Genomic DNA, 9,915 nt, shown 5'->3' with positions numbered 1-9,915 from the left:
CGAAACGGACGGCCAGGAGGCCGAAACGCAGCCGCGGGCGCTGCCGGCGCCAGAGGCCAGGCCGCCCGCCCACCTAGCGCCCATCGGAGAGAGCAGTGCCCCGCCGCCGCCGTCGGCCGCGCGGGATTCTCCCGGCGGCGTCCTTCGGCGGCGGCGAGGGGGAGAGAGGTGGGAGACGGGGTGACGGCGGCTAGGTTTTTCGGTCGCCGCCCGAGTCGCCCTGGTCAGGTCTGCGGAGTTGGGTATCCGTATCGAATCAATAGACAATTGTACTACAATACCGGAAATATGTAGATTATAAGCTCATAACTGCTCCTCAATGCCTCCATGCCTTATTTGTGTAGCCTTTCCCTCTCCCTTTGTCTCCTCCACTTTCTTTATTCCCAAGCATTTCCTTTCTATCTATCCTCCCCTCAAGCCCTGAAGCAACCATGGAAGCAAAAACAAAGCAAAAGCAAAGCAGCCACAGATTGCACGGCCGTAGCCTGCCCTCCCGTCCCGTTATAAAACCGAGGGGGCCGAGGCCGCAGGACAAAAGCTCCTCACCCCTCTCCCTCTCCCCCTCACAGCTTCCCCAAAGCTTACCTTTCCCCACACCCAGACCTCAACAGCTTGCTCCGTGGTCTTCTTCTTGCTTGGGAGCCCGGTCGCCTCTTGCTTCCTCGAGCCCCTCTCCTCCTCGCCCAAGCCTCTCTCTCTCTCTCTCTCTGAACCATACCAGTCCCCAGCCACAGCCACAGGGGATTCTTGGGTTGCCGGAGAAGAGCCATGCTTCACGGTGGCAGGCCGCTGTCCCTCAGGGGCTCCCTCAAGGCCCTCGAAGCCGATATCCACCACGCCAACACCCTGTAAGCAAATCCTCTCCTTCCCCTCCATGCTTTTCTTGATTCTGGGTGTTGTTCTCCTTCTGTACTTGATTTTTTCTGGAAAAAAGGAGTAGAAAGGGAAAGGTTCCCCTTTTGGTTCCTGGCTGTTTTTGGTCCCTATTTTGACATGTTTGATGCAATTTGTGGGGGTGTTAAATCCATGTCTGCAGGCATGTCGTGATGAATCGGTGCTTCTTTTTTCAGGGCGCATGCTATCCACAGGGCCTACGGGGGCACCTGCGTGCAGATGAGGCTGTCCTACAGCTCCATGGCTCCAATCATCCTCAACCTTATCCAGTGGATGGACTGCAGCTGCTCCCTCTCCTACACCCTCCCCAGCTACCTGGGCCTTCTCGAGGTTCTTGTCTACAAGGTATTGTTGCATTCAGACCCTGAAATTCATGAGCTGAATTTCATTTCCAGATTATTTATCTTTTTGCTCCATGATAATGACGTTTTTAGATGCTTTGGTCTCACTGCAGGTTTATGTTGATGGGGATGCATCCATATCCACCATCGAAAGGCGAGCGAGCCTCAAAGAATTCTACGGTATGCATAGCCAGCAAGCACATAGTTGGGGAATTTCTTCAGTTTCAGGCCTTTTTCGTGCACTGACACCATGTGCTTCTTTCTGACGTGCCGTGGAATGCAGCCATAATATACCCCTACTTGCAACAAATTGAGGAGAACGTCATGGCGAGAGACTGCAAGGAGAAGGGGTGGTGCAAGGGGCACGGCGACAGCGGCGGCCGCCGGAAGCTTTACGCCGATGATAAGGACGCCGAGAGGGAAGATGAGTGCGGCATTTGCTTGGAGACCTGCACCAAGATGGTCCTTCCCAACTGCAACCATGCCATGTGCATCAACTGTTACCGAGACTGGTAATTGCCCCTGCTTCCCCTTGCTTATCCGTTTGAGGCATACTTAATTAGCACCATATATGTTGTTTATCATTTGTAGTCCCCACGTCACACGCTAATGTTAAAAATTGCCAGTGGTTGAAAGAGCCTCGAGATAAGGTCAATTTAAGAGATAAATATGCGAGGAATCGCGTGAGCAGCGACAGCTTTGGAATCACGGGTTCTAACAATGCATTTGTATTGTGCGAAGAAGTTATTGGTTCGGCTCTTTTTTCAACCTTGGCGCTGTTTGTGAGCTGCTCCTACTCAATTCAGTGTTGGTAGGGGTAGGGAGAGAGTGGTTCAACAACCCAGCAGTAGTAGTATTTGACGCACACAATTCTGCATTTTATTGCTCTCCAACTCCATTTAGCCCTACTTAAGCTACATTCTCTCCAAAATATTCAAAATTCACAAAAAAAATGTTATCGCTGATTCACTGTTGTTTGCAACACTGCAACCTGTTCTTGTTTTGCTTTGCTTGCACTGAACACTTGATTAGTTGGCTGGAAGCTAGAAGTTACAGTGTTTCTTATTGGCCTTCTACTAGGAGAGATTACATATAATCCAACCATTCCAACTTTATGCGACACTAAAGAGACACATTCGGTGATCCCTTTTAATTGAGTGCTGTTCTTGTTTTGAGTTTAATGGGCAGTTGTGGTACTTCATACCATTCTTAAAGCCCTGCTGTTTGCCACACTAAATACAATGGACTATTTTATCAGTGGTATGGAAATGAGACAACCTGGAAGCTGCGTCCATAAATAAAAACCGATAGCAGGACTGCATTACTAGTGGCAATTGTCAATGGCACAACACAAACTTGAAGGGATAAGCGCAAGGGGGCGTGGAGGATATTTAAATGTGACATTCTAATAACACTAATTATGTTTCCTTAGCTGGCAGATCATACTTGTGTACCAAGGCAAGTGTTATCTGCAAGGCGTCGTGTGTGTCATAGGTTTTGCACATGGCAAGTTGTTGTTATAATGATAATGAACTGGCCGCTTCATTACAGTGTTGGGGGCCGTCAATGGCTTCTCCAACAGCATTACTTCAGACTAGACAGCAGCTTGAGCTTTCTATTTGCTGCTGCAAGTGCCATGAAGCCACACCTCTAATGTGCATCATGGTTACAGGTACACAAGATCTCAGTCGTGCCCATTCTGCCGCGGAAGCCTGAAGCGAGTCCAGTCCAGGGACCTGTGGGTGCTCACCGGCGACGAAGATGTGATCGACCCGGTGACCCTGGAGAAGGAGAATGTGAGGCACTTCCACAGCTTCATCGACAGCCTGCCCCTCATCGTCCCGGACAACCTCCTGCTTGTCTACTATGACTACCTAGTCTAGCGACGCTCCGGCTCCAGCTCCGGCTGGGCGTGGAGATAGCGATGATGTACTACAGTGCAAGGGTTCTCCGGCAGCCGACCATCCTCCGCAGATCGAGTCTGGCAAGCGAAAGCCGAAGCCGTCAGTCAGTCCGTTTGCCAAGCGCCATTATTTGTTGCTCTGGCTTTGCGCAATCGCATTGGTGTGGTAATAAGTGTACAGAAAAATGAAGTGCTTGATGGATCCTGATGAAGGTTTTTACTTGTTTGGTATCGATGCTCTGGCAAATTGCCAAGCTATAATTAAAGAAGAACAGTTGCTGGGTAATGAGTCAATCTGTGTGTGTCGCCACCGTTGGTAGAAAAAAAGCTCTTCATGATTCTGCTACTGCTTCTTCCCTTTGTGGCGCGGTTATGTTGTGCAGCACAGTTTTTCTGGTACCAGTTCAAAATTTGTGTGGTTTCAAAATTTATGCACCACATCACATGTTCATAATAGGTACTCCCTGCGATCCACAATAATAAGTGTCATGGTTTTGGTTCAAACTAAAGTCTGGATTGGGCGGCGGCGGCGTCCTGCGCGTCATATCCTCCATGGAGGCGCCGTCTTGGGAGGAACTGCTGTTCGGGGGAGAGACGTTGTGGATGGTGGGCTCCGAGTAGCTCCAGCAGTGGCGATGGTGTGGAGGTTGCCAGGTGGTGCGCCGTTGTATCTACCGCGTCATTGATGACGAGTGGTGGCGGCATGGTGCAGCTGCATATCGACGACGGATACGGCTGGATGGACGAGCGCAGGGTGGTCGAGCTGTCTGGCGCCATGGTGACGTCGACGGCAGGCCTGGCAAGGTCTGTGCGTCAGTACCTGCTCTGGAGATGGATCGATGAAAGAAGGCGGCGGCAGCCTCAGTGAGTGGGCCGGACTGGCGTGTGACCCAGTCCCGGTATGTGGCTAGGATGGGGCATCCGGCATTAGATATTAGGATTTGATGCGATATCTGTTTGGTATTAGGCTCCACTGCATTAAGGGGTAGGAGTAGCGACAGATGTTGTCTAGATGGTGGCTTCAAGCTTACTGATATACTACTTTGTAAGGTTTTTGTGCTTAATAAATAAAGTGGCCGTATGCATTGTCCAGATGCAGAGGCCGGGGATGCATCCTCCTTTTCTAAAAAGAAAAAACCACGGCACTTGTTATGGATTCAAGTTTGGGTCATGAAGTGCCCCAGAAACCCGAAGAAAGCAAACGAATGATTTCGAAATGGTCAGAGAAGCACTGCTTCAGTGAGCACCCTGTCAAACTTAAACTTATGTCCGTGGACTTGCAAATTGTGAAGTACGCCCCATCAGTTCCAGACCTTTTTACGGCCATTGAAATTGAAACTAAGTGCAGATTGTTGTGAATGTACACGTAAGCGCTGATGATGACCCAACGAACCTTGGTTTCAACTTCAGCACTGCTCTCGCTCTAGGTTGGATGATCTCTTCAATCAGAAGGCAGTCAAGTCTGCTAAGTAAAAAACTGCTGCACTAGTCAATCGTTCAATCAGAACAAACTGTTCTGTTGACTCAACTAGTTTGTATTACCTCCATCCAGAATTGGTTGTCTCAGATACGTATCTAGACAAATCTAGAAATAATTTGAGACGAAAGGGAGTTTTATTCAATCGTCCAAGCGGAAGTAAAAATAAATAAAGTGCTGCAAACAAAAAAGAGCTGACTGAACACGTGTACACTGCCATCCTAAGCATCAAATACCTGCTGCCTAGTTTAGTCAACTATCGCCCGTGCAGAAGATGCACACAGGAAACCTTGCAATCTTAGGGCTCGCTTTCATGAGCGTACACGAAATTTCACCCCAGAAGTTTAAGTTTGACATAGCAGCGTCAGGTGTCAGTTGCTGCCATTGAAGCTGCAAACTTGGATATGAAATCAGAAACTAACTGCGCTGTTGACGAGATAAACTAGTATTGCATTATTCAATCGTGCGTCAAAAAAGTGCTGCTGAACACATGGTTACAGGAGCATAGAACAAAAACCTGATATAAAAACCTTGATTTCATAAGCATACACGAAACTTGAAGTTCTGATTTCTGCTTAAGAGAAAACTGAAAAAGTGCTCCAGCCTCGTGTAACAAAAAATGAAAGAAACACGAAAGTGCACAAGAGAAAACTTTAAGAGTGCTCACATAAAATGAAAGAAAACTAAGCAATCTCAATTTCATGAGCATGCACGAAAGTGCACAAGAGAAAACTGAGAGGTTGCTTCAGCCAAGTGAAGCAACTAAAGAAAAATTAAGCGATGTTGCTTCACAAATGAAAGAAAACTAAGAAATCTCAGTTTCATGAGCATGCACAAAAGTGCACAAGAGGAAACTGAGATGTTGCTTCAGCCAAGTGAAGCAATGAAAGAAAAATCAAGCAATGTTGCGTCAGTCAAGTGAAGCAACAAAAGAAAAATTAAGCGATGCAACACAATCAAAATAGACATGTACTCAGCATATAACAGGTTTTACCATTGTAAGCAGCAAAATTACACGACCATAGAACAAAAGCCACCCCTCCAATTTACGATACGCAGCACCCGAGTAACAGGGTATTCGACTCTAAAAACGAAACTACCTACGCTATTTTGAGAGCACAAGTTCCATACTAGGTTCGATATCCGAAGGATATATCAAGACTCTGAAAACCAAACAATAATACTGGTAAGCAGGACACCCAAACGGGCCACCACACCGAAGGCAGATCAGTACTTGTAGTCCTTGACGTGGAGGCTCTCAGAGGCCCCCTCGCCGAGGGTGGCATCGCCCTTGTAGGTGCCGAGGGTGGCCTCAGAGTTGGCCTTGCACCTCACCAGGAACGCCTTCCTGGCCTTCTCCTCGTTCTCCGCCTTACCAGCCCAGGCCTTGAGGGTGCTCTGCTGGAGGGCACGCCCGAAGGAGAAGGACAGGTTCCAGGGCTTCTTGGTCTGGAGCTTGTTCATGGCGTTCAGGTTCAGGGTCGCCTCCTCCTCGCTCTGTCCACCGGAGAGGAAGACAATGGCAGGGACAGCAGCAGGGACGGTCCTCTGGAGGGTGCGGACGGTGTACTCAGCAATGACCTCAGGGGCTACCTTCTTGGCATCGGAACCAGGGGTAACCATGTTGGGCTTCAGGAGGGTACCCTCAAGGAGGACATGCTGGTCGTTGAGAGCCTTGTAGCAGGCAGCAAGGACCATCTCGGTCACATAAGCACAGCGGTCAATGTCATGAGGTCCATCAACAAGGATCTCAGGCTCTACAATGGGCACCAGACCATTCTCCTGGCAGATGATGGCATAACGAGCCAGACCCTGAGCATTCTGGTTGATGGAAAGCTGTGATGGCTCGGTAGGGCCAATCTTCAGGACGGCACGCCACTTGGCAAAGCGGGCACCAGCCTCATAGTACTTGGCGCAGCGCTTGCCAAGGTCATCAAAGCCCTGGGTGGTGGTCTCACCGTTGGTTCCAGCGAGCTCGACGGTACCCTTGTCCACCTTGATGCCAGGGAGGACGTTGCCCTCCTTGAGGATGTCGACGAAGGGCTTGCCACCCTTGGTGCTCTGGTACAAGGTCTCCTCGAAGAGGATCACACCGCTGAGGTACTGGAGGGCTCCAGGGGTGCAGAAGAGGAGCTCACGGAGGGCGCGACGGTTGTCCTCAACATTCTCAACATTGATGCTGGCAAAGCGCTTACCAATGGTGCCGGTGGACTCGTCGGCAGCAAGGATACCCTTGCCAGGGGTGCCAATGTAGGCAGCGTTCTTGATGAGCTCATCTGCAGGATAAATCAGTATTTAAGATCAATTGCCATAACTATTTCAGATTGTGCTAAAATCTACAAAACTGCAGAAGTTGAGTGTAACTAACAACACATGCACAACAAACTGACTACCATGATTCTGACAACTGATTATGAAATTTTGACAATTTGTCAAAGATGTATCTGCGCAACAGCACAGGGTGGCTAACACGGGCAGGGGCAACAAAGAATTAACATGGCAACAGATCAAACTCATACAGCTTGACTATATAAGCACATGATATTGCTTAACAAACTAACTACCATAATTCGGACAAGTGATTATGAAATTCTGACAATTTCTCAATAAAGTTTCTGTACAACAGCACAAGGTGGTTAACACAAAGGGGCAACAAAGAATTAACAAGGCAGCAGAGCAAACCAATACAGCTTGCAACTATATAAGCACAGGATATTGCTTAGCAAAAGAAGCCACCAAGATCAACATAGATCTAGATTTACAGGTGCAATCTTCAGTAATTAAAGCCATAATTACCACTACAACGAACACAAGCAGAATTATGTACAGATGGAGCAACGGAGTCCATCAACTTACCCGAAAAAGTACTCGCAAAATAAGAAAGAACGCTAGTATCATCATCCATACAAAATAATCACTAGCATGGACCTAGCAGTAATCATCAGCATGCAGCCCATCACCCTGACGCGACTGGGTAATCCAAAGAACTCGATCTAACAGGCAGCGCCTAAATCCGCTCGAAAACAGCGTATCCGCTAGAACCAAGCAGATCAAAGCACGGCGAGTACGGACGGCATACACTACATCGGATTCGCGAGCAAAGGTAGATCTAAGCATGGCGAACGGCGAACAGGCAACGGATCTACACGCGAGACAGATCAAATCGCCAAGATATTGAGAGAACGACGAGCGAGGGAGGAGAGGCGGAAGAAGGAGGGGGATGGATCGCGTACCCTTGTACTTTCCGCAGTAGGCCGACATGGTCGATGCTCGGGGAATTTCGAGAGCGGCAGAGGGAGGGGAGATTTGGGGTTGGCAGGCAGGGGACGGAGGCTGGCTGCTTTGGTGGATGGGCAGGATTAGGTGGCGGGGGTTATAAAGAGGCCGAGGCTTGGACGAGGGGAAAGAAGGACGGGAAAGAAAGGGGCAATTCGACCGGCTAAGTTTTTGGCCGGACCCACCGCTCTGCCCCCCGCGCACGTCGTATTCACACGGGCCCACGGACTCGTCGAAGCCTCTCGTCCTTGGTTTTCTTCGCGAATCCTCTCTATCCTTTGCTAGCAAAAAAAGTCTGTGGGTCGCAATAGTTTAAAAAAAATATCCATATGTTGCAACGTGAGAAAATTGTGAAGAAACTATGTGAATGAACAGTAACGATTCACTAACGATTGATGTCGATGATGTACAGGTTTATATCCCTGGAAGGGACGCGTCGCACAAGCGCAACGTTCACGGGAGGCATGATCTGAACGACGCGTCTGTTACATTAGGATGCAATCGTTTGGGAGAGAAACCGGCTGTCGGTTCCACAAGCAGAGATTCTAATTAACTAAACTAATTAATTCATCCTAACCCTCCTCCTTATCTCTGCTTCAATTTTTCCTGTAAACATCTTCGTCACGATTAGTCTTCTCCAAAAACCTTATAGAAAAAATATAAGGAAATATTACAGTATGCCATTAAAAATTCCTTCCAAAAACTCAGTGGAAAAATAAGGAGAAACAGACATATCACAATGCTTGTATTACTATTGCCTCATTGAAAAACCTTCCATAAGAAACCATTTAGAAAAAAACTTATAAAAGAAAAGAGTGCAATATTAAAGATCCGAGGATCACAAACAAATTATCATTCAGGGATACACTCCCCTTGAACTTTAATGACCGGTTTGGACTAGTTTTACAAGCTTTCGTGCATTTTTCTCCTTTTATTTTCCTATGTGTATTTCTGTGTTGGTTTTCATTGGTTTTTCTTACGACAAAGCTAAAATCCTGCCGGCTGGTGGTTTGCAACGGATCCGCACGATCGCGCTGCCGTCCGATTCGAATCCAACGTCGCGCTCGTCCGTTCTGCGCGCAGCGTGCGTGGCGATAGCCGTTACAGCGTTTTGCTCTTGATGACAAGTGGGCCCCGCCGAAACCGCCCCTCTCGCCCAATACCCACGATCCCCACTCCCCCTCTCCCCTTCGCCCGCATTACTTCTCCCCCCTCTCGCGCTGCGGTGTGCATTCGAATCTCCTCTCGCTCCCCTCTTCCTCGTCCGCGACGGTTGCTGGTGGTGGCGCGGTTCGGTTCACGGCGGACGGCGTCTGGGTCTGCGGTGAGGCATTCCCCACCCCTTTGTCTTCCTATTTTGCTCCGCCGGTATGTTTCCGCCGTTGATTTTTGGTGCTCGGAGCCTCCGAATCCGGTCGGTTGTTGTTCCCATTAGGTTAGTTTAGGTCGGCTTCTAGTTTCTGAATCGGCGGCGAGGAGTGCATCCCCCCCTCTGTCTTCCTGTTGCTCCGCCGACATGTTCCGCCGTTGATTTTTGGTGCTCGGACCCTCCGAATCCGGCCGGTTGTTGTTCCCATTAGGTTAGATTAGGTCGCCTTCTAGTTCCAGTTGATGATGGCTCGGAAATTTGGTTCAATTTGTGCGAAATTGGTTGGCTGGTGGGTGTGGATAGGTTTTCGTGGTGGATAAGCATGGTCGGTTCTACTACGGATTTTCCCACACTTTTTTTGTTCTCCTGTTAGTGTCGTGGATGTGGAGTTTTAGGACATGCAATAGTGTTTGGTGTTTATGGATTTTAGGATGTGCATTAGTGGCTGTGGATTTGAACAGTAACCCTAAGTTCATTCCCAAAATGTTGTTATGTTGGATTTGTTTGACGCTTTCTGTCTATCGATTAGGCTTGTGGTGCTCTAATTACCATGTTTACAATGCATGAATTACCGGTGTTGTCTGTTCTGTTTAATTATCATGATGTTGGTATTGAACTTGCCAATGACATTGCACTCAAATTACCAGATGCTGAA

The 9,915-nt window shown here is 48.5% G+C and overlaps 2 protein-coding genes across 2 annotated transcripts; one reads left to right on the top strand and one right to left on the bottom strand.

The window, feature by feature from the left end:
• Positions 1-522: 522 nt before the first annotated feature.
• LOC123079992 (E3 ubiquitin-protein ligase AIRP2) lies at positions 523-3,424 on the top strand. The gene is made up of 5 exons (XM_044502846.1): positions 523-848; positions 1,071-1,239; positions 1,349-1,415; positions 1,519-1,747; positions 2,908-3,424. Exons 1-5 carry the CDS (start codon positions 769-771, stop codon positions 3,116-3,118), a joined length of 756 nt encoding a protein of 251 aa, XP_044358781.1. The 5' UTR covers positions 523-768; the 3' UTR covers positions 3,119-3,424.
• A 2,144-nt stretch (positions 3,425-5,568) lies between these two features.
• LOC123079991 (fructose-bisphosphate aldolase 1, cytoplasmic) lies at positions 5,569-8,092 on the bottom strand. The gene is made up of 2 exons (XM_044502845.1): positions 7,849-8,092; positions 5,569-6,891 (listed from the first exon to the last, which is right to left on the bottom strand). The coding sequence occupies exons 1-2, from the start codon at positions 7,874-7,876 to the stop codon at positions 5,843-5,845; spliced, it is 1,077 nt and encodes a 358-aa protein (XP_044358780.1). The 5' UTR covers positions 7,877-8,092; the 3' UTR covers positions 5,569-5,842.
• Between the last annotated feature and the right edge of the window lie 1,823 nt (positions 8,093-9,915).

Source organism: Triticum aestivum, chromosome 3D (genome assembly GCF_018294505.1).
Source record: "Triticum aestivum cultivar Chinese Spring chromosome 3D, IWGSC CS RefSeq v2.1, whole genome shotgun sequence".
Lineage (NCBI taxonomy): Eukaryota > Viridiplantae > Streptophyta > Magnoliopsida > Poales > Poaceae > Triticum > Triticum aestivum.
The sequence above is the reverse complement of the archived record's forward strand: the minus strand, read 5'-3'. Positions and strand labels throughout refer to the sequence as shown.